At 33.3% G+C, this 25393-nt stretch overlaps 2 protein-coding genes across 2 annotated transcripts; both read right to left on the bottom strand.

Moving 5' to 3' along the window:
• Window positions 1–5540: 5540 nt before the first annotated feature.
• Window positions 5541–9356, bottom strand: LOC113759429. The gene is made up of 8 exons (XM_027302004.1): window positions 9241–9356; window positions 7855–7912; window positions 7501–7587; window positions 7132–7371; window positions 6607–6771; window positions 6442–6495; window positions 6149–6295; window positions 5541–5918 (listed from the first exon to the last, which is right to left on the bottom strand). Exons 1-8 carry the CDS (start codon window positions 9354–9356, stop codon window positions 5541–5543), a joined length of 1245 nt encoding a protein of 414 aa, XP_027157805.1.
• Window positions 9357–10409: 1053 nt separating this feature from the next.
• LOC113763362 (CDGSH iron-sulfur domain-containing protein NEET-like) lies at window positions 10410–11168 on the bottom strand. The gene is made up of 2 exons (XM_027307135.1): window positions 10942–11168; window positions 10410–10585 (listed from the first exon to the last, which is right to left on the bottom strand). The coding sequence occupies exons 1-2, from the start codon at window positions 11139–11141 to the stop codon at window positions 10483–10485; spliced, it is 303 nt and encodes a 100-aa protein (XP_027162936.1). The 5' UTR covers window positions 11142–11168; the 3' UTR covers window positions 10410–10482.
• Between the last annotated feature and the right edge of the window lie 14225 nt (window positions 11169–25393).

Genomic DNA, 25393 nt, shown 5'->3' with positions numbered 1-25393 from the left:
GTTATAGAATGTGGACAACAAAGGCTTAGTCACTCTTAGACAGACGCAACTTTCACCAGCACCACACATGGCACATCCTTACAAATTCCAGTTATTACAATTTGATCCCACATTCAAATGCAAAATATAAAAAAAAAAATTCCCATCTTGTGATTGGATCATTGATGAAAGTGGGTTTGACCCACATTTTGGTGCAAGTCCACAGTCATATTAAATTAAGCAATGTGCCTTCTATTGCCATCTCACTGTAATAGTTGACTTGTAGTGGGTGCAAGGCTGTCTAAAAAGGGAAAATGATTTCCCTTCACAATCTTGAATAATCTATAAGACTATTATGATGCTATGATAATTTCAATGCCAAGATTCAACAGCCTTGTTTTCCACTTAGAATGATTGGGTGGTTTTGACGCCAATTTGATGCAATGATATGGTGTAATTACGGCTCTCATTTTCTACTTCTAGCCTCCAAACCAAACGCCTTCTGCAGATGGAGAATATTGTTGGAAGTCTTCGGCTGCAGCTTCATAAACTTTCGATTGCTTGTCGTCCATCTTGCACTGATAAATTTTTTTTTCTCTACTTTATTTTCACCAAGTTATTGTGTCCCAAAACAGGATTGTTTTGTTAATAAAATAACAGTTAGTGATCCTTCCACTCATAAATGAGTTGGGCATAAATGAAAACGAGTAAACGCCACCCACAACACAAAACCCCAACAAACCTATGTAACATTTGGCTTTGGATGGCCAAATTTATAGCCTAGATTGTTGGCTTATATATATCCAATCTACTATATAGTTTGTGGAAAATGTTGGTTTATAAGTGTGAAGAAAACAATCTCACCTTATGAGCCTGTTTTTGAGGTGAAAAATTCAATAACATAATATATATCTGAAATCGATAGATATCAGAGCACGTCTTATCATAACAATTTTGTAAAACGTCAAAATATTTGATTATTTTGACGATTAATCTAGTTTCGAACTTGAAATGTGAAGGAAAGCTTGTAGGGTTGTTCTAGGTAAGTCGGGGATGAGAATGCTAATCCATCAACATGAATTATGCCATGTTGCAACTCTGTCGATGGAGCTGAAAAGAAAAAAAGAAAGAAACAAAAGAATTGCTCCGCTACCTGCGGCCATGGCGAATTTTCGGATGCAAAAGTAAATTGCAGTACTAGGGAACAACAAGTTCTTGGATGGTAGATGCGTCGCAATCAACTTTTTATTCTGAGAAGACAAATGCTGCTATCCAACTATCTGCAACGGGGAACAAAGAAGCTAGGGTATGATTTATGAGGATTATTACAGTTGCCAGTTAGATGTTTTGAGGAAGGAAAAACTTTTTCCCCTAAAGTACAGTATATATTTCAACTGTAATCTTCTTCTTCTTTTGCATCTTAAAGGAGTTGTACAGATCTAGGGGTGCTGTTGAATTGGACATAGTCCAATTATTGAAGATTCTTTGGGACTTCCTCTCTTAGCAGGATTTTGGCCACCATGTTGAAATGCTAGGATTTCCAAGATAAAGTTGTGGTCCTCTATTAGGGATTTCAAATTTAAAAGGAATTGCTAAAGTTGGAGACATGAAGATTCAAAAGGTTACGCAACAAAGCTTATCCACTACAAAGATTTTATCTTGTTCCATGCATTTTATCTAATCTAGGTCCAATTAATTACGTCAAAATATGTTCCAAATGCATGCACTAAAAGTTGGTAAATTATGACTTAGTGAATATTACGTACAGAAATTCATACTGAAATAACCAATCTCCTAAACTTGGAATATAGAAGTGGCGGACCATAGCCGCCCACAATGCAAAGTCCATTTGGATTCTTATTATTTGAAAGTTTTTTTTTTTTTTCAAAACTTATAGTTAAATCATTTCTCCATCTCACTTCCATCACATCATATATTTTTCTTGAAAAAGAAATCCACCTAAAAGTTTTGAAACTCTTACTTATAGGTGTTGAGGATTATCCCTCATTATCCACAAATTTAAGAGTAGTATAAAGGGTTAGGGGTGATACGTTTCAGGTGTCATATTTTTTAAAATATAAGATTAATTAGAAAAAGTAAATAAATACAAAAAAAGAGTATATAAGATTAAATAAAATATATATATAAATGTAAGAGAGGGTACTAATTATTAATATGTATATATATATATATATATGATAAATTATGTGAATATTATGTGTGTTAATAAGTGCCCTACCTATGAATGCTCGTTAGTTAAACTCCCTATTTTTCTTAAATATTTAGAAAATAGAAATTAAAGTTTCTTTCAATCAAATGGCTGTCATCATCAGCATGCCTAGTCCCAGCTTTTTCTGCATTTGTTGGCACCACCTACCTAGTAGTCACGCAAACAAAAAGAAATTGCAGATTATTTAATCCTAGAACTAGACGTTTCTTTGTTGAAAACTGTGCCTCACCGAACATTAATGACTAAGAAAAAGATGGGTTCAACAAATTATCCAATTCCAAATGATATATCTTTTTTTCTCTTTTTTCCTTTTTAAAGAAATGATATATCTTTTAAGAGGATGATATCAACGATTCAGCCTAGTTTTTCAGTTTGCATTGACGTCTGACCCACCCTACCCAAAAAAAAAAGAAAAAGAATAGTACCCCACATTTCTGTCCATCAGCAATTCAGTCCATAAATAGTTTTCCTCTTCTTGCATATTTACATTTAAAAATTTCCATTATCCTGTGTAATAATCTGGTTATTATTTTTTTTAGCAAGAAAGGAGGAAAAAATCAGCACCACTATTAGTAGGATTTTAATTGAATTCATTCTGTTTAACAATTGGTACAAGGTAAAAAAGATGGGATATTTTTGTAGGGAAGTCATCAACTAATTTTTGAAAAATTAGAACAATGAGTTGGATAATTTACTTGGAACTCAAATCAACAATAGAGGAATTATTTAAATTTAACATATTATAATACTGTATAAGAAACTCTTTAAAAGCTAAATTCATATTTTATAATATTGTAGTTATACTATATTATAATATTATATTATAATACTAAATTCTATACCACCCGTCTGTATTATAATACTATATTTTATAATATTATATTATAATATTATATTATAATACTATATTTTATACCACCCGTCTGGTCCGGTGATGGTTCAGTTCTCTCCGAATTATCCCAAGACCTCTTCGGGTCCTCCCCATCCCCGTGATGTTGAAAGCTATCGTATCGAAAATAAAAACCATCAAATCAAAATTTCAAATTATTTAATTAACAGTATAGTATTTTTGTACCCAAATACAACGTCGTTGTTCCCATTGCCATCGTAGCCCAGCCTAGTCAATCGGAACAGTCCAACATGGTAGTTGATTGGGCTGCTGCAGGGTCGAGCTTGGGTCTGCGGCTTGCTAAGCGAGGCACTTTTGCACTAGCCTTAGTCTCATTATTTATTAAACGGAGACATCATTAAAAATAGATATTTAAAAGATTGAAAAAAGATATAAAATAGGATTAGCGAATTAAGTGACAAAGATAAAAAGGAAGATGTTCTAATTTATTATTACTCTCTATTTTTCCTCTCTTTTGTGGATAAAGTTAATCTATTTCGTGTTGATGTTTCGCTTAATATAGCAATGCTCTAAAAGATTTTGTTTTCTCTTAGTGCACACATTGCAATTCAATGATCTAGTAGTACAATTTGTATCGAATGTATTTAACTACCATACACTGTAATTATGGATTTAAATATTGGTATTGTTTAATGTGTTTATTTTCTACTATCTCATTGCAATTATTACTTACAAATTAGTATAATTATTATGTGCTATGGTTTTCCTTTTTTTCTTTTTGGGATATGCTCTCCTTTTTTACTCTCATAATACCATGCTGTCAAATGCATGGCCAAGAGAACCAAAATCTCATCAAAGGAAAAATCAATCTAAGCCCAATGCCACAAAAAAAAAAAACCATTAATTTAATTTAATTTTTACTAGAAATCCAAATGCACAATTACATCTTTTCCCACTTCTTTTTTTCTCCACCCTTATATGGAGAATCTTGAATTATACTAACTGGTTATGGACGTTTGGGATTTTTGCCAGGTCCTCCATAGAAGAAGTAATCTCCCCAAGATTTCGAATTTCCAAGTTTCATATTATAGCAATTTCGCTTTTCAACAACCTTCCCAAACTCTGCAGGTGATCATACTGTTTATTTTCTAGACTACACGAAGACCCTTGAAGAAACCTGCCCTTGTCTACCACCCTTCTTCGGCAAAATGGCCACTGCCCATCTGAGTTGTTGTGTGTGTTTTCCGTTTTTGTTGAAGTTTATCGCTTCTGCACCCCATTCGAGTACTGAAGCACTTTTAACAAAAGGTTCGTAGACAAAGGAGCTGGCCAGTGACCAATATCATTGTCTTCTCCATATCGCAGCCACCATGCATTTGTTTTTTCGGTCCTAACAAAATAATACCCACTCTAGAAGTTATCAAATCCAATTATAGAAAAAGGGTTCTCAATATTAAGGTTTTACTAACGATATTTGATCATAGGTATAAGATACTACTAATACTTTTTGGAAGTTAAAAAGTAGACATTAATTAGGAAGGTAAATAGCAAGAAAGAACAAACTCAAAATTCTCAGTAAGTACGTAATTACTGTCTTGTTATCAGATTTGGACTCTTGTAGGTTGCTCACATCTAACAACGATTTTGGTCGTTTTGGAATTGAAAATATATGACAACCAAACAATTTGGTAATTGTGTGGGAAATTTATGTTACATTCTAGGCACGAATTTTCCAAAATTTGATACCTCATGACTAGCTTGGTCGGCAATTTTGGTATCAGCTCATATATATGGTATTCAAAAGGTATTGTAAAACTCCATGATAGATTATAGAACGTCTTATAGGAGAAAGAAGGAAAACCACTCTTAACTCTCAAGAGGATCCAGATGTGATCCAGTCTTATTCATTAATTGAGTATTAATTTTGAAATCCTTGATGCTTTATTGCATAGTCTGACATCATATTTTTATATTTAATTGTATTTGTATGGATCGTCACTTAATTATGTAGTTAATGGTTAGAGTTTAGGATTTTTACATGTAACTAATTAATAATTAAGTTAATAATATATTTTTTGAGACTTAGTTGGTTTAATGATATAAGGTTCACATTTGTGATATTTTTTTTTTCCATTTTGCTTCTTTTTTCCTTTGTATCAAATCTCTTCAACGAAATTAAGTGTTAGGAATGAATCTTTTTTTACAATGTTTCCAAAAGATGAGTAATTGTATAGGACAATAATAATAATAATAATGTGTAGGTGATATTATAGTACTTACTTATAGAGACTGTACTGCATTAAATTTCAAATTTGACCACACTTATTGCAAGTTCTTGGCTTTGTCCTATGCCACATTAAAACATTTATATATATATATATATATTTATTGTATTGAGCATAAAAGTACATAATCACATCTTTTTTCCAACTTCTTAATTTCGTCTCCAGCCTTGTGTGGAGAATCTTGAAATACACCTGGTCATGGACATTTAGGATTTTTCCCTGGTCCTCCATAGTAGAAGAAATCTCCCCAAGTCTTCGAATGTCCAACTTTAATATTATAGCAATTCTGGCTATCAGCAGCGTTCCCAAGCTCATCAGGAGGGTTTACAACGTTGTTGTTATCGAGCACACGAAGATCCCTGAAGTAACTTGCCCCTCGAAACCCTTCTTCAGCAAAATGGCCACTGCCCATTTGAGTTGTTGTGTGTTGCCCCATTTTGCTCCTGCTTATCACTTCTCCACCCCATTGGATCCCCGTGGCTGTTGCAGCAAGGGTCGTGAATAAAGAAGCAGGCCAGTAACCAATATGAGTATATTTCCCGAATGCAAGCCACCATGCATCTGTTTTTTGGTCCTAATGAAATTACACCAACTCTATTAAGTTTTGGAAATCCAATAATAAAAGATACAAGTTTAACTGATATTTTATAGCATGTGCAAAAAAAAAACTAGTTGTTCTTTTTGGAATGAAGAGGAGGCCTGCAGGAAACATACTCGTTCATGCTAAGATCACAAACTATTAACTCTTGAGTATTGACCATTAATCTATGCTATAATATTCTTGATCGATTTCCTAATGATTACCTTCCACATCGATATGGTGATAATATACTGAGAACCATGGTAGGTTGAGGTGGGATGGATTGCTGCTCCCAAAGCTAATCTTTTGGAAACTTGGACAAAGCCAGAGCAATGCAAGTTGTAGCATCCTGAAGAATTATAACTGTCTCTCTGCAATAATTTCTAACTTCAATAAACACCTCCATTACCAATTTATGTTGAAACATATGCAAGTTTAACTATATGTTTTGTACACTGAAAGGTTGATCCGGCAAATTAAGATATCAATTGGATGGCAATGGCATCTAGTGACTTACAGTCCAGTAAGTAAAAAGTCTTGCGTTGCTATCTCCAAATATACCTGGGGAGACCTGTTACAGATGTTAACATTAATATAGATAAACAAAAAATATGATACAAATACCTTCGTTTGTTTTTGTTATTTACATCAAAGTGACAGCTGTATTAGTTAAAAGAAATACCATCCAACCAGCTTGAATGCCGTTGGCTGGTAAACCATAGAAGCCTCCTGTAATCCAAATCCCAGCCAAGCTATGTTCATCACGGCTCTGAACTTGGGGTTTCCATGCGTTTATAGTTGCCGTTGCTCCATAAAAAATATCATTTCGAACATATGCAACCGCATGCTAAATCATTGCAAACGGAAACAAAGGAAAACAATAAAATGGGCTGAAAGAAAAGTAGTAGATGTCAAATGAAGTCAATTGTCAGCAATTACTGTCGTCATGTTAACACATTTTGAGGACTCTCGATCGTAAATTGTTCACACACTTAATGTTATCTAGGTCTATTTGAAATTGTGAACTTGTCATAACAAATAATTCTGTCCAATTGTGTGGGAAATTTTTTACATATAGACATGAGTGTCATACACCATTCTTTTAGAAGTGATCAGGCCCTGTGCAACAAAATTTTCGCATTCTTGCTGGAATTTTCGAACATTTGATGCAAGGTCTAGCAAGAATTCTGTAACTGTGCATTGATACCTCATGATTTACTCCGTTGGTAATTTGTGTATGAGCTGAGAATTGATGAGGAATACTTTTGATAGAGCTTGCTCTCAGGAAATTTTGTTTCTTGGTTCTTATGATAGGAATAGTTCCATCAGGGCACTCCCCATTCAACTGCCATGGCTGAGTAACTTGTTCTGAATCCTCCTGACTATCGGTAGTGAAATTGAACATCTTGCTCTCACCATCTAGTATTGGGATATAAGAAGGCCTCATCTGCAACATCCAAAATATAGGAACCTATTTTCATCCATAATATAATTATACACATAACTGAATATCTAAGTGCTACTCTGAGAAAAACTTCACATTCTTTTGCTATCAGTTGGAATAAGAAAGACTCACGAATATGGTATGATTCTTGAGCAAAGGATGATCAAATGCCGGTTGATGATAGATATCGACACAATCAATTGTATCACCATCTGGGCTCTGCCATTTACAATAACCATGCATCAATGGGTTGAATAAGTGCCTTGCCTCAAGCTAGAGGTTGATACAGAACTTACTTTTTAATTTATACGGACAAGAAAAAGAGCAAAAAATATTAGTAGGTTGCATTACCGAGAAACTATACATGTTTACAACAACCCCCCCCCCAAAAAAAAAAAAAAGAAAAGACGTGCATGCAGAGAAAACATCATGATGAACAAGGAGCGAGGCAGGATCAAGCACTGCATATACAAGCACATTGATTACCTTGATGGATTTGAGGGGGACCTTGCTTGCCAAGTTCAATCCTGAGGCATCATATAGACTGAAAATGAACGACAAAATCAATAAAGACTTTCCCTTCATGATCTTCTTGGTACTAAAGGGCGAATGCCTAATTGATCCAGAGGTTGTAGCGTGTCATTGTAAGTGCCCGGGACAAGATGTATTTATAAGCTCTCCACTTATTCGAAACTTGTATACATTGTATTTGTATTTATGTACTGCCTTATCTTGAACTAACTGTTTGTACATTTGTGCAAAACATTAATTAGTGAGAAACATCCTTCTTTTATTAGTTGCTGAAGTGTCAGTTATAAGTGCATCCCAACAGGATAAGTTCGGCATACATTTTGCTACCACTTTTTTTTTTCCAACATATATTAAATCACAAAAAGTGATTTAATATTATCTCACAAAGTTTCTTGACATAATCTTGCATCCAAGCATTGAAAGAGGTATTAGTTCTAAATGTTTACTTAATATATGACCATTTTGCTTTTAAAGTTTTAGGGGATAATTTCATAAACCTCCCCTGAAGTTTTTGACAATTTCACTAGCCTTTCTTGAAGTTTGTAAAATTGCACAAACCTCTCTTAAGGATAAGGTTTTAATAGCAAAATCTGTCTAATTAGAAAAAGTAATATTAAAAAAGTATTTTAAGGCGACAGATGAAACTTTTATTTCATAAATACCCCTTATAAATATGTACAAGTAGCATTAGTAGAAAAATAAAAAGAATTAAAAGTTAGAAACCATTAATACACCTTTAATCACTCAAAAAGTTCACATTTAATAAGTTAAACAATACAAATAAGCAACAAAACTATACTAATGATTACAAGGTTCAACAAAATAGACTAGTTATTAGGGGTGTGCAAAGTCGAAAAATTCCGATTTCGAGATCGATTTCGAATTGAATTCGGAATTTCGAATTCGGAATTTCGGTAATTTGGAGTTGAATTCGGTAATTCCGATTTCGAATTGGTCGAAATCGGGTCGAATTCGAAAATATATTTTTTGAAATCGGAATTCGAAATCGGAACTATGATTTCGATTTCGTTTAATAATATATATATAATATAATATTTTTTAACAATATATTATTTATGTAATATATAATTTATATTATATAATATAATAAGTTAATAACAATAATACTAATACATCTAACAATTAACAAAAATTACAAAACAACCTATCAACCTCCAAAATGACAAAAAAGCAAAAGCGCAAATTGAAATTGCAAAACCTAATCTGTTAGCTCTTCCGCCTCTTCCTCATCGTCTCTCAAGTCTCACTATCTCACCGCCTTCCTCCGCATCCACCGCCTCCACCTTCCTTCCTCATACTCTTTAGTCTTTATACTCATACTCTTTATCTGATCTAAGGGTGGCAGAATACACATCTATAATTATGATTGGTTCTTGAATGGTATCACTACTTCCAGGATGGGAGCCATGTGAAGCCACCAAGCAAAGCTCTGCCATTCCTCAGAAACACCCACAGTATTCGGTAACCCTTCTTCTTCTCTTTCCAATAGCTTCTGATATCAAAGCCTCTGCCTTTTTGCTTTGGATTGCTCTGTCCCTCCCTATCTTAGACTCATCCTCTCGTGGATTTTATTTCAATTTTGAACCATCGGGTAGGAAACAATAACGTCCGCAATTTTAAAAATAAGGGAAATGTATCTTTTTTCAATGTTTTCTTTTGGTAATTTTAGATGAAGGGAAGTCAAAATCATGGACAGGAGAACCTGAACCTGTGACCCAAATTGGGGTAACGGAAACTGTTGCCATGTTGGATTCTTAGTCTAGACAAAAAAAAAAAAGAGGAAAGGATCCAATTTGTCCTTTTTCCCCTTTGTTGGATTAACCATTCCAGTACTGTGTTCCACCATTCCAGTACTGGGGAAGTTATTAAATACGAACAGGTTTTTCCATTTTTGAACAGGGGAAAAAAAAAGGGAACAGGTTTGAATTCGGTGAATTCGGAATTCACCGAATTCCGAATTCAATTCGGAATCGAATTCGAAATCGGAATTGGCCAATTCGAATTCGAAATCGGTCGGGAAAATTCATGTCCAAATTTCGAAAAATTCCGATTTCAAGCTTCCGATTTACCGAATTCGATTTCGATGCACAGCCCTACTAGTTATCTCTTTTAATAGGGAGAACTGCACAAATAGTCCCTCATATATTGCAAATGTGAAAATTTAGTCCCTTAGATCGAAAATGATCAATTTTAGTCCTTATCAAATAAAAAAGGATCAATTTGAGTCCCTTTTCACTTTTCCGACTGATTTTTACCCGGAATATCTCACGCGCACACCACGTGGCCAACTTTTCAAGGGTAAAAATGCCAAACCACTTATCTGTTGACCAAAACCAAAATGTAAAGGACCAAAACCACTTTTCTGGTTCTGATTGAACTAGTTGAAATTAGAAGGAATTTCCACTACAGGAGTAGAAAACTATCACTTTATTACAACTCCAGATAGAGATCATCATATTGCATTAAGAACATACAAGGATTTCCCCATCAGAACACGATATACTATGCTGCACCAAGTTTGGAATATTCAAGAATGTATAATAGTGCTATATCATTTACTAGTCACTGCTTCTTCACTAGCAGAGGCCCAACATTGTCTCCAGTAGCCTTATTGTGCTTCACATGGCTTCCATCGCATAAAGGGAAAGTCCCAGACCGCCAACACCTGCTCCAACAAGTCAACCAATCCGTCACCGCTCAAAAGAATGTTTACTTTTACTGTGTCATCAAAAACCCCTGGCTATGGCCTGAATTCACACTTAACATAATTAAATGTTAGGCATTCATGCTAAAATTGACTTCTATCAGTGTTTTAGGCTTAATTCCTAGAGGGTAGTGTCTGAATACAAAGGCCTGTTAAGTTCATATTTTACTTTGAGCAAAGAATGAATCTACAAGGCTTCCAGACAGATTAATTCCCAAAACAAAGGAAAAAGAAAACATGTTTCCCTTCCATGATCCAACAAGGTAATCAGAAAAGTTGGAAGTGATCAAGTACGCAAGAGATGGTAAATGAAAAACCTGCAGTAAGCAGTGAGAGGCTTGTTCAGTTCGGTGATAACAACAGAGTCCACCACTTTGTCTTCGGTCTTCCTGATACCTGGGTTTATGGCTTCAGCCCTCACCACCACCGTTCTCCTCAGCTTCTCTGAAGCAGAAAATGGAGGCCTGCCGTATGAGAATCCAGCAGGAGCTACGCTTGCACTAGCCATGGACGCCATAGCTACGCAGAGCTTTTCTTCTTCTTCCTTATCTCAATTTTAGTCCTTACCAAAATGCCAAACCACTTATCTAGGGTCCTTGGATGGTTGCCTTTGCTTGTTTCCTAAAGAATTTCCTCTTCCTTCTTCTCTTGCTTCTTTTAGCGCGGGGATTTGGGTAATGAAGGACTACGGAATAGAGGATTCTTGGACTCAGTCAAGTCTTCGAGCATCAAGAATTTTAGGAAGTATTCGCCCTTTACATTTTGGTTTTGGTCAACATATAAGTGGTTTGGCATTTTTACCCTTGAAAAGTTGGCCACGTGGTGTGCGCGTGAGATATTCCGAGCAAAAATCAGTCGGAAAAGTGAAAAGGGACTCAAATTGATCCTTTTTTATTTGATAAGGACTAAAATTGATCATTTTCGATCTGAGGGACTAAATTTTCACATTTGCAATATGTGAGGGATTATTTGTGCAGTTCTCCCCTTTTAATATGATGTTTGCTATGATTTTTATGATTTTGAACAGAAAAAATTTTGAAATTTGCATTTCTTTTCCGTCATTTCAATTTTCTTTGAAGCTCTTAAAGCTATGACAATTGTAAAGTAATTTCATGAAAATAAAGGAGAGAGGAGGGAAAAGAAAGGATTATTAATATAGTTTGTTTTGTTGAATTTTGTGATCATTAATATAGTTTTTTTTGTTTATTTCTGTTGTCTAATTTATTAAATGTGAACTTTTTGAGTAGTGAAATGTGTTTATTGATTGTTTTTAACTTTTAATTATTTTCATTCTTTTACTAATACAACTTATATACATGCATAAGGGATATTTATGGAATTAAAAATTCATCTCTCTTCTTAAAGTACTTTTATAATGTTACTTTTTCTTATTGGACCAATTTGTTATCAAAACCTTAACCTTAGGGGAGGTAAGTAAAATTATACAAACTTTCGGGGAGGCTAGTGAAATTATTATAAACCTCAGGGGAGGTTTCTGAAATTATCCCAAATTTTAGTGAGCTGAAAATGATTACTACATAATCACATCTATTATGCAGAATAGTAACATACTTATAAGTGAGGAAAAAGACCTCCCATTTGTAAAGAAAAAAAAAAAGGCATAACAAAAATATAACATAGATTTTGGTAAGAAAAAATCCTTTACCAATACAACCCAGGGTTAAAAGTAAAAAAAACTCCTGTGGTAAATCTAATATACAGAAAAACCCCCTCATGATTTCAAAACATATAAAATGATATCTCATGTTTTGAACTAAGTTGTAAACTAACAAAATTCGTTAAATTTAACGAAATCCGGTAAACTTAACGGAATCCGGTAAGTTTAACGGTCGAAACCGTAATTTTCATTAAGTTTAACGAATTCTGTTAGTTTACAATTTAGTTCAAAACATGAGGTGTCGTTTTGTATATTTTGGAATCATGGAGGGGTTTTCTGTGTATTAGATATACCACATTGGGCTTTTTTGTTTTTAATCCTACAACCAACCATCTTGACACGGCAAAGTGCAAATGAGCAAATATTCCAGACGCCAAATAGGAGACAAGTTTCAAATTTGGGAGTTACTTCAGAAATGAAAAAGGAGCTTTTGCCTCTCCTCTATGAATTTAAGCTTTCTTTTCTTTTCTGCCCTAACATTTTGTGCTTGCAAAATTTGATTAAGCAATTATCAACACATTTTAGCCGATCTGTTGATGCTAATGATAACGTGCCGCAACATGTGTACTTATCAAATATCCAAAATATGTGTAACGGGCCAAATAAAAAATGAATCTGAGACACCATGCAAGCTTTCAAAGGCAAAGATCTCGCTGTAAGTCTTTTTTTTTTTTTTGTAAAGACAATAATACACATCGGAGTGTAGGTTTTGTGGATGCATAACTACAGACTGGCAATTAATTTTAAGGTAAAATACACTTTGCTCCCCATATGGTTTAGCGATTTTTCACATAATCCCCTATAGTTTCAAATATTATATATAACTCCTTCATAGTTTGGATTAAAGTGTCAAAGTGATGAAAATGATCTTCTATAACGAAGTCATGAAAATATCAAAATTATTTTTATTTAAAAATTAAAATGGTTGAAGTGACCAAAATATATAAACATAGTATACACAATATTTTAACCCCATATGGTTTTATATTTTACCATATAAACTCCCTTTATGGTTTAGTATTTTACCACATAATCCCTTTATGATTTTCAAAATATATACATAATCCTCCGTGGTTAATAGATAATTTTCAACTTTATATATGTGTACTTTTAATATTTTAGTTAACTTCGTTATGAAATGCAGATTCCATTATTTTGACACTTTAATCCAAATTATAAGGGAGTCATGTATAGTTTTTGAAATCATAAGGGGATAATATACAAAAAAGTGCTAAACTACAGGGGTAAAGTGTGTTTTACCCTTAATTTTGTCAAAAGGAGTAAAGAATTTGAGTCGAAAAGCAACAAAATATAAATCATTTAAATGTGTTTCGGTTTTGTTTAACTGCACCTACATATCTTTTACCACCCCTTCTTCCTCTATCCAACTTCATGTCATCAATGTTGAATTATACATTTTCAAGGACATTGATCACTTTTCCCTGGCCCTCCGTAGTAAAAGTATTGTCCCGCTTCTGGATGGTGTCCAACTTGTATATTTTAACACCTAGGCTGCGGATCATAGACCACAAGTTTACCCGGAGATCTTATAACGTCTGACCCATCAATTACTAGGATGTGTCTGAAGTAATTAACTTGCTCGACGATACATTGTTTCAGCGAATTGGCCACTGCCCATTTCAGTTCTTTTTGTGATGCCCATCTCTGTCATCGTTTTACCACTGATTTCGTTTAAAAATGTCCTTTATGGTGGTGTGACCAGATGTATATATAAGCAGTTCAAGTATATAATCCATTTGTTGTACTGTTGTTCCATTCAGACTTTCTTTGTGTTTATCTAGTAGTGATTAACACTTGCCGAACTTTTAATTATTTGCAAGCAACTGTTTTATTGAAATTAATTGATACTTACCAAAGAGAAAAAATATTAATTGGTAGATTACTGAGTTAGTTATTCCATACCGTACCAAGTGGACATTTTATCTTTAAGCCACAGGGTAAATTAAATTGTAAAAAAAAGTGTCTGTTTATATCTTTGCAGATTTTGTTCTTTGCTTGTTTTTGGTAACAATTAATTGTAGTCTTACTTGCAATTCGTTATTTATGGTCAATTGAATCCAATCTATTAATGACCTATCTTTGTTTGGGAAAAAAAAAATATCAATGATCTATCTTGTATAAGTTTATATTAATTGTACCTTCTTTATTTTTTTTTTTGTCAATCAACTCATATCTTTCCTATTAATCCTCTTCAATCATGTTTTTTATTTCCGTTATTGATAGTATATACATTATCATGATTGGATGGATGACACATGTGCAAATTTTGAATTTCAAATTCAAATTTTGCACATGTATCATATATCTAATGGTAATAGTGTATTACTATTATTATTACTAAAATTTGGACAAAATATGCCACGGTAATGCTTATATAGACATTTCTTTTCTTTGATAGGTTACTAAGTTGGCTATTTCAAAAAAAATAAAATTGTCTATTCTAGTTTTTTCAGTTAGAAGTTCTATCTTTTCTCTATGTAGGAAAAAATTGTGTTTGCTTATGTTTCTTGGTGGATTTTATTCTCTTTTTTTTTTTTGCAACAGTTAATTATAGTCATTTATTACTTTATTATTTATAGTAAATTTTAAACAATTGACTAATTACCTACTTTATATACGTTTACATTGATATTCATGCTTTTCTTTTTTTTAATCAATCAACATTTTTTTTTAAAATTTTCTTCACTTACGTCAACTATATTTCTATTATGTGATTTGATTATTTATTTGTAATTCTAAAGTTTTGACAATTTTCATTTTTCAATGAATTTATATTCCACAATTTTAGAATATTACTCACACAAGCCCACTTAAACTGTATAAATAGTCAGTCTATCCCCAAAATTTTTTCTATTAGTTTTTATGTTCTCTTTCCATTAGAATTCAATGTAGGCTAAAATGGTATCCATATAAACATGGGACTGTAAAAAGTTCTTCTAAATTACTTTTCTTTTGTTAGTTTTTAATAATTTGATCAAATAATAAGTTCATTATATATTAGTTTTTTTTTAAAAATTTTTAAAGTCATAAAAAAATCAAATATTAAGTGCATTTATTTCCTAATATATCTTCTTTACTCTTATGTTGACAAACCACTACTAATTAGAGTAAATATAATTTAATCATGGGATAAGATTCGATTCAAACTAATTATTAAGTTACTATGAATTAACTATTTTTAATCTATTTAATTTAAATGCTTATATTACAATTAGCATATTAAATTTTATAAAATAGTATTTTTAGTTATTTTATATCAAAATTTGTTAAAAAAACTAAAAAATTTAGGGCACAAAAAGTGCTATGCAAATACATGGGTGAATAATTAGTATATATAATAAAATAATGTTCATTTAATAGATTGCTGAGTTCGTTACACTAACATTTTACCAAGTAGACTATCTATTTTTTTGCCATGTGGACTTCTTTAATGTTTATGTTTTTCTATTTTTTATTCCTTTTTTTATAACAATTAATTCCTTTGCCTTTTTTACTTCCTTATTTATTGTATGGTTTCTTATTTATAGTCAATTTCAATAAATCTATTAATGATATACTTTATATAAATTTGCATTAATTGTACATTCTTTATTTTTTGTCAATCAACTCATATCTTTCATGTTCTAATCATCTTCAGTCATTTTCTTTGTTTTAGTAAGTTGTTGAGTCAGCTGTGTTTTGTCAAATGAAAATTTTATTTTTCTGCCATGTGAAAAAAGTTGTTTGCTTATGTTTTTTGGTGGATTTATTCTTTATCTATTTTCGTTAACAATAAATTACAGTCCTTTTTTACTCCTTATTTATAGTAAATTTTAAAAATCTATTAATAACCTATTTTATATACATTTTTGTAATTTATGCCTTAGTTTATTTTTTGTCAATAGGTTTCCTATTCTAATTATCTACAATCATATTTTCTATTCCTACTATTGGATAGATAATTTATTACCCTTCTCATAATTTGGAAAAACTTTTTCCCATTATTCTATACTTCCTTATTTGTAGTAAATTTCAATTTATTAATTCCCTAGTTTATATAGGGTTACATTTTTTATTTATTACCATTGCTAAAATATGGACAGACTTTTATTTTTTTTAATCATTTTATACTTCTTTATTTGTAGTGAATTTCAATCTATTAATTCCTTACTTTATATACATTTATATTGATCTTTCTTGATTTTTTTATCAATCAACACAATTTTTTTTGTTAATTTTCTTCAGTTACGTTTACTCTATCTCTATTATTATAATTGATTATTTATTTATAATTCTAAAGTTTTTATAATTTTCATTTTTAATGAATCTATTTTACACAATTTTAGCATATTAGTCTTACAAATATATTTAAATTTAAAAAATTGCCCATCTAAATTTTATAAATAGTCAATCTTTCCTAAAGTATTCTATTAATTTTTATATTCTCTCCATTCAAATTCGATACAGGTCAAAGTAGCATTCACATAAATATAGGATTGTAAAAGTTCTCCCAAATTATTTGTATTAGTTTTTAATAATTTGAGCAAATAATAAGTTCTTCATCTATTAGTTTGCTCTTAAATTTCTTTTTAATTGTGAAAGAATCAAATATTTTATTGCATTTATTTTCTAATATATTTCCTTCACTTATATGATGAGTTACCACCATTATTTAGATTAAACATAATTGAATTACGGGATAAGATTTGATTGAAACTAATTATTGAGTTGTTACAAATTAACCATTTTTATTATGTTTAATTTTAATGTTTGTCTTACAATTAGTACATTAAATTTTATAAAATAGATTTTTGTGTACTTTTATAACAATTTTTGTTCAAAAAAATAAAATTATAGAACATAAAAAAATGCCCATGCAAATGCATGGGAAAGAAACTAGCTTGTAACTAAAATTAATACTTACCAAACTTATAATGTTTTTCTTTTCTTTTTTTTACCAAACTCATAACTATTTGTAACTAACTGTTTTATTGAAATTAACTGACCATTTTAACTTTAGAGGCATGTGTCCTAAAGTTTTGGCCTTTATAGACGTCATTCCAATTTTTTGGATTTTTTTGCTAATTCAATATACTTGATGGAAAACCAAAAAACAGATGGTCAAAATTTAATTGGTGTCGATCAAATATGACTTTGTATTTAGTTCCCATTGTGAAGAATAATTAAGTTGGCACTGTTTGGCCTTTTGGCTATTAGGGATAATGATCTAGAGTAATTGTTTCGACTCCAAATAGTAGTGCCAAATAAGGATTAATTTCACTTTGCACCCATTGACATGTACTTGCTCTTACTTTCCTATGTAAACTTAATTTTAGGTAAATGTAATCTAAGGTCTAGGATTCATCCCATTTGGATTCAACTGTTAATATCATAAGCAAAACAAATAAAAGTAAGAAGGGTGCAAACAACCAACAATTGTAAGAAATGCACACTAGAAGGACTAATTCCACTTTGCACCACTAACTTCTTTGATTTGTAACATTTGGGTCCAATCCTTAACATTACTAAGCAAAAGTTGTGGAAGCTAATTCTTTTTACTCTTGAGTTGACATTTATCTAAGGAGTATTAATAAGTTCAGGCTAGTCCAAGTTCAAGCCTATCATGGTTCAATAAAAAAGTTCAAGCCTATCATCTTTAAAAAGTTATGCCTGACTCTTGTATATCAAGCTAAGCTGAGGCCTTCAAATGAGGCCCGATTAATTGTAAGCTAAGTTTGGACTAAATAAGGCTCAGCCAGATTAAAGTTTGGCCCAAGTAATCAAGTATATATGTATATATTTTTATTTAAAATGATGTATATTGTTCAATAATTCTTCAAAAGAACAAAGTTAATTCTTAAGTTCTCTATTAACACAATTCACTTAGAATAAGTTGGTCGTTTTCTTAATAGTAGTAATTTTCTTTCCTTTCCTTTGAGCCCTTGTAGTGCTATCTTTGTTTAGTAACAATTCACTTAGAATATACATTGGCCTGAAGGGACTTGGCTCAGGGATGCGGACTTTGCCCCTGGCTAAATGTCTTTTAATAAGATTCAACTAAGTTTGAAGAGACATTCGAAGAGTAACTTTAACATTTTTGGTTCGACTTTCAAATTTATCTTTTAAGTTTCCATTGAAAAAAAAACCTATTAAACTTGAGTAAAAATAGAGAAATCGCAAGGGAAAGTAAGGTTCCGTTTAATAAAGCTGAATTTGAATTCTGAAGTCTGAAATCTGAATACTGAAATAATTAATTTACTGAATTTTAAGCACTTAAAAGAAATATATGAATGTCTGAATTTTAATGCTGAACCTATTTATACTATTTGATAAACATTTATAACTTAATGCTTAATAAGTTAAATTTAACAATTTTGCCCTTATATCTTTTCATCCAAAAAAGAAATAGAACCTATGATTTAATTAGTTTAAAATTTTTAGGTATGAAAATGACAATATTTATTTTTAAATCAAATTAATATAAAAGATGAAATATATTATATGATGAGTATGGAGAATATGTGAAAGTCATTAAAAAGGCAGAAAAGAGAAATAGAAAATCATTAGATAGAAAATGTTAAGTTGTTTAATTAGATAAGAATTTTGAATATAATCAATAAACAAGGGTAGATTTGGTAGATAAGATAAGGTAGTTAAAGTAATTCTATTGATTCTTATCAGAATTAAGCATTCAGTTAGGATTCTTGTGTTGAAAAATACACACAAATTCAGCACTACTTAACAAATTCAGCAAATGGATTTTCATTTATCAAACACTCAAAACATCTGAATGTCTAAAAAGTTCAGATTCAGCACTTTTTTATGTTATCAAACAGAGCCTAAGTCTTGTTTCTCCCAATTGGGTTTGTTTGGATTGTTGATTATTTATAAAAATTTATTTGCTCGATTAATCAACACAATTTTTAATTACCTTTATTTTACATATATCACATGAAGAAAGTGCTGGAGTTTTTATTTTTCAAAAAATTATTTGAAATAATTTACTATCCAAACACAATTTTACATGTTGAGTACTATCACAATAATAATGTATTCTCCAATTTAGGCCTTGCTTGCTTACAAATTATGAATTTTGAAGTCGGACACTAATATTTCCTTTTAGTTTAAAGTACAGTTGGCAAAGAGGTGAACAGTAAAAACCATATGAAAAAATAACATTGTGCTTAAAAGAATCTTTGGATCACTTAAACAGCATTTAACAATTTAGCCATTTTTTTTAGGGAAATAATCATTCGCGAATGATGAGATTTAAGGCACTACATCGAGATGATGATACATACTTCCCTACGTGATGAAAACATGAAATAGAGGGAAGTAATCATTTTGCTAGAAATTTGCAATTTGCTGTGGCATGGTAAATTAAGTAATAGAGAAATGCCGAGGTTGTTTGGCCGGGGGGCGGGTGGGGGGTGAGGAGTAATCTTTTTTTTTTAGAAATTTGCAATTTACAGTTGCATAGCAAATTAAGTAATGGAGAAACTCGAAGAAAGGATTTGGTTGGATGACAAGAAAGATTGTAAATAATAGATTTTGAGTTCCAATCCTTCCACTTGCCCAAAAAAAAAAAAATTGTTGATGGAGAAAGGAGTGGAAGCGGAACTAATTACTACAAAGACTCTGTAATGTAACATGGGAAATGGCAAGGTTTACTTTTCTTTTTTCAAAGTACGTATATCATAAGCAGTTGTAATTGCAATAATGAATCTCAATTTGTTATATTTCCTTGGACAAGCAAAGCAATGATTACTCATGCCACTTCTTGTTCCCCAGATCGAGCCAAGATTTGATTGAAACGCTTTCCAATTTTAGATTTCCCTAAATTAAAAAGTCGTCGCTTCAAACAATTATTAGGTCCTTACTCTCAAGATAGGTATGATTTCTGAAGTCTACGTTTGGTTTCACTTTCAACATGCAGAAAAATCGGGACATCATAACTCACACCTCATAGTTTTTTTTTTTTAAAGAGAAAAAAATGTACATGAAGATTTGCTTTTCTTTTATTGTTTAGTTCAAGCTGATTTTCAAGTTCAAACGAGGAGCAAACTTGTATTTTACGGTTTTTGAGTAAAGAAAACTAATGCTCAATGATGCGAGATATCCACACAAACTATCACATGACCATTATTGTTGCTCTGCCAATAAAGTCACCATTAATATTCAGTACGTGATAGGGATTTCGAATGCTTCAATCTGCTAACAACATGCACGAGACGAGAGAATACGAACAGGATTGTATTACCTTAAGTAGATTTGATAGGAGTCTTAACGCTTAATTGATTCAATTGTCTCTTAACCTCGACATTGTGGCTAGCAATAGGCAATTTGGGGGCATCGCATAAGCTTATCATGAATACCATCACCAAGGAATACAATGCTCTCTTGATCTTTACGTTGCTAAGATGCAAATCCATAATTATTTCAAATTGTGGAGTTGTGCATTATTGGTGTTGAGTAAGTGCATATGCAAGCTCTACAATCCGGCAAATGCAACAAATTGTTCCATACATGTTAGTGATTGCAACCTTTCGCATCCATTAAGTAAGTAGATTAGGAGACAAGAAACACATGTTTGTGATCTAAATTCAAGTGTCAGGTATCAGAGTTTAGATTTCAGATCTTTGTAGCATATCCTAGGGTTAAAAGTTTAGGATGTCGGACCTTGGAACTAGTTTGAAAATTTAGTGACAGCTTGTAAGGATGAAAATCGGAGCCTAGGTTTAGAGATTTATTTTGGGAGATATTTGAGAGACTTTACTCTCGAGAATAGTGACTGGATAACTTAGTTATTCCTTAAGTGATATTGAGCGAGTTAGCATCTTTAAATTTCTAATCCGGAAATTGTGGTTGTTTTGCAGGGATGGAAAATGGAAATGGGAACCCTGCTGCTAATGAAAATGGTCATGCAAATGGCCATGTACAGCCTCCTAGATCTATTTACTACCGAGCTCGTGACGGAGAAGCTCGTGTGTGCTACTCGCCTTCTTTTGGGATTCCTCGATGCCCCTGTAAGGTGATGTATGCGTACCCTAATGACCTAGTACTATCACTGGACGACGAGCGTCGTCAGTTGGTGAGTACCAATCGAGCGTTACATCAAGAGGTTGAGAACCTGAGCTTTATGGTGGATGCTCAGAAGGATAGGATTGCAGAGTTAGAGGGGATGGTAGTGAACGAGATGACTAAGGCTGAGGTCGCTCGTGATGAGCTTCAGAGGGTTAGAGCTTGACTTATTAGGATAGGCGAGGAGGTCCGGGATGGAGCTTTCGGAATTTTGGCAGACGTTTCTATGTTGATTGATGATATCATGGACGTTGTCCAGAGCCCGGTTCAGGAGGAGGATCCGGAGGAGGACCCTGAGGAGGAGATTCCACCTGGTAACCCTACTGTGGACTAGATCCAGAATGATAGACTCTTTTGACTGATATAGTTAGAATTAGCGGGGGTAATGCTAGTGCTGAAGCCATTGTATTTTTGTATGACTGTGTGGCCTACTTTTGAGGTACTTAACTTTACTTTAGTCGTATGTAACTAAAAGTACTTTTGTGGTACCTGTGTGCTATATTTTTGTACTCCCCCATGACTTGCTAATTGTATGAATTTTGAAGTGTTAATGAATGTAAAATTATTATTGATTCTAATGTTTCTTGATCGGCTCTTGTTTTGAGTATTTTTTCACGTAATTGATTTATTTCTTACACTAAACACAACTAGGATAAAGGAAGGACGAAAAAGTGGTCGAGGTCATGAGCGAGGGACTAGACAAGCCCAACCTAGGGCTGCAAACGAATCGAGCTGCTCGCGAGCCGCTTGCGAGCGGCTCGAGTCAAGCTCGAGTCGAGCTCGTTATTAATCGAGCTCGAGTCGAGCTCGAGCCGGCTCGAGTCAAACTCGAGCTCGAGCTCGAGCTCAGAATATTAAGCTCGTTAGCTCGCGAGCCGGCTCGCGAGCTTGGGTATATATATATATTTTTTATTTTTATTTTTATTTAATAATAAAATTACGTATATTATATATATATTTTTTTATTTTTATTTTTATAGTAAAATTACGTATATATCCTTAATATTTTATTATTTATTAAGAAAAAAATATTATTTTATTTATTTTTTTAAAAATAAAATAATTATTTTTTATTTTTTTTCGAGCTCGAGCTCGGCTCGACTTGATTCGAGTCGAGCTCGAGCTCGAAATTTGCCGGCTCGTCGAGCTCGAGCTCGAGCTCGAGCTTGGTAAAATTTAGTCGAGGCTCGGCTCGATTAGCTCAAAGTTCGACTCGGCTCGACTCGTTTGCAGCCCTAGCCCAACCTCACGGGGATGACCAGGGATCGACAACTGGACCGACCCAAGGATAAGGAAATATAGAGGGTAATCAAGTGGCTACTGCCATTAATAGGATGACTGATATCCTTGAACGCTTAGCTGAGAGACAGGGTCCAGGACCACTTAACCAATTTGGGGGACAGGATAGAGGGAAAGACAGAGCTTAAGAGAGGTTCCTGAAATTTAACCTGCCTAAGTTCACTAGTGAACCTGATCCTGAGGTAGCGGAGAATTGGTTAGAGAGGATGACCAATATATTCGCCCCCTAGACTATACCGAGGATAGGCAAGTAAATTTTGCTACTTTTCAATTTGAGGGAGTGGCACGTACTTGGTAGGACGTGATAAGGGGAAAGTGGGAGGGAGCCCAAACCCCTTGGACTTGGGAGAATTTCATGAGGGAGTTTAATAAAAAGTTTCTTCCGCCTTTAATCCAAGAAAAGAGGGAGGATGAGTTCATCAAGTTGAAACATGGAACTCTTAGTGTAGCGGAGTATGAAGGGAAGTTTACTAAGTTTTCTAAGTACGCTCTTGAATTGGTGATCAATGAACGGAAAAGAATAAGACGGTTTATACAAAGGTTTAATGTAGAAATTCAGGAGGGCTTGGCCGCAACCCAAATCTCTACATTTTCTGAGGCACTAGAGAAAGCGCAGAGAGTCGAGAGTGCAAGAATGCAAGTTAGGGACTTCCACAATAAGAAAAGGAACTTTTCTAGTCCTACTTCTGGACAGGCTAATAAGAGTACCCCACCTTCTAAAAGGGAAAAAGGAATGGGAGGAGTGGAGATACCTAGTACAAAAAGGGGGACTCAAAATAGAGAAGGTCCCAATGGACGGAGTCAACTGAGAGGAACACCTTCTAGTGGTTCGGCAGTGACACCTCAAGTTAACTGCAGTTACTGTGGTAAATCAAATCACTCGAAGAATGACTGTTGGAGAAAGTCTGGGAGGTGTTTATTCTGTGGTAGTGTCAAGCACCAGCTCGCGACTTGTCCAAATAAGCAGAAGGTAGGAGGTAACACCCAAAGGTCAGAAAAGTCAACCTCTAAGCAGACCAGTGCTGGGGGAAGTCGACTTAAGGTACCTGCTAGGGTTTACGTACTGGACCATCAACGGATACTCGATGCGACTGAGGTAGTTGAAGATACGGTCCCTATTTTCCACCGCTTAGCTAAGGTCTTAATTGATTAGGATACAACACATTCTTTTGTAAACTCTAATTTAATGGGTGGAATATACTTGAAACCAATTAAGTTACCATATGATTTGGAGGTTAGGACGCTTACTGGGGAATCAAAGTTCGATTGCTAATTGGGTGAATAGAAATTGTGAAATACGGATCGGAGAGTGTAAGTTAGTGATTGATTTGAATAGCATAACTATTAAGGGAATGATATTATCCTAAATGTGAATTTCGAGGACGAAATTCATTTAAGGAGGGGAGGATGTGAGGACCCGAAAAATTTTCTTATTTTTATCGAATATTGTTGGATTATTTAAATATTTATTCACCCATTTTCTCTGAATAATTTATTTCAACCATTTTAAATCCATTCGTATGGAACAATGTCTCTCTTATATTTTTAAAATGTCCCGTTAGCCAATTTAATTTTTCGAAAGTTCGTTTAAGTGAAGAATAACGAGTATACGTGTTTCGAGGCGATATTTTAACCGAGGGTACAATTACCTCGGAGAATTAAGAATGATCAATAGTCGATTGAGAAAAGTTAATTGAGAGAGTAGAGGTGAATGAGTTCTAATTAAATTACCCTGTGTTCGCGTCGAAGGTTTTTGAAAATCACACCGCACGGCAAATTGGAGACTTGAGGAATCGATGTGTGAGTACTCATGGTTTTATTTCTAAGATAACTATTTTTTTTCATAATTAATTACCCTAATATTGGTTACTTCTATTATCGTTACAAGAATTTCTTTTAAGTTTCATTTTATCGAGCGCGAATCGGAAATTCGCATAAATCGAGTCGGAGCGGCCAAGTGGAAATTTAAGAAACTTAATCTAGACTACTAAGAGTAAATAATGATAATGTTTAAGGAAGTGCATAAGAGGTTTAGTGCATAAGTGAAACAAATCGAAGAGGAAACGGGCACGAAACGCGCGCGTACGTGCACTACTGGAGAGTTGACTTTTGTACACTTAAAGCCTACATCTACCCAACTTACTCAAGAAGCTTTTGTAGCTGCAACACTCTCTCTCTTTTCTCTCATTGTGGCCGAAGAACACCAAGGAGAAGAAGGAGCAAAAGCTTCATCATTTCATCTCACTTTCTTGCACCAAATCACTTCAAATTTCTACCACAAACTCAAAACCACTTGGAGATCATCTTGGACTAGGAAGAGAGCTTCATTCTCACAGTTTTCTTGGAGTTCAAAGGACTAAAAATTTCTGAGTTCATCATCTAAGTAGTTAATCATCCAACCTTTGAATCTTAGCTTTTGTAAGTTAGATTACACTTAGAAACTTGTAGCTTCATGTGGGTAGTTTTGGATTGTTGAAAATCATGTGAGTGGGTTCTATGAAATCCCGAAATGGACTTGTTGGACTAATTTGATGATTTTAAATGTTATTTGTATTGATTAAGTGTTAATCTAGTAGAGATATGTTGAAAAAGTGGAAAGAAACTCAAAGGAAACCAAAGGGAAGAAGGGCCGGATTCTGCCCTGTTTGTACAGAGGCCTTGGTTCAATTTTTTTGTGGTTAAATTGTCTTGATTTTGATGTGGATATGTTG

This window comes from Coffea eugenioides, chromosome 2 (genome assembly GCF_003713205.1).
Source record: "Coffea eugenioides isolate CCC68of chromosome 2, Ceug_1.0, whole genome shotgun sequence".
In the NCBI taxonomy this organism is placed as follows: domain Eukaryota; kingdom Viridiplantae; phylum Streptophyta; class Magnoliopsida; order Gentianales; family Rubiaceae; genus Coffea; species Coffea eugenioides.
This window is presented reverse-complemented; position numbering and strand designations above follow the sequence as displayed.

Excerpts from the sequence above, each read along its gene's own strand:
- LOC113759429 (XM_027302004.1), bottom strand. The coding sequence starts at position 9,356 with ATGGCAGAGCTTTGCTTGGTGGCTTCACATGGCTCCCATCCTGGAAGT. Across the intron at positions 6,496-6,606 it reads GCATTCAAGCTGGTTGGATG|GTCTCCCCAGGTATATTTGG; the intron begins GTATTTCTTTTA and ends CATCTGTAACAG. Across the intron at positions 6,296-6,441 it reads GACTTTTTACTTACTGGACT|AGAGACAGTTATAATTCTTC; the intron begins GTAAGTCACTAG and ends AAATTATTGCAG.
- LOC113763362 (XM_027307135.1), bottom strand. The coding sequence starts at position 11,141 with ATGGCGTCCATGGCTAGTGCAAGCGTAGCTCCTGCTGGATTCTCATAC. Across the intron at positions 10,586-10,941 it reads CCTCTCACTGCTTACTGCAG|GTGTTGGCGGTCTGGGACTT; the intron begins GTTTTTCATTTA and ends TTGTTGGAGCAG.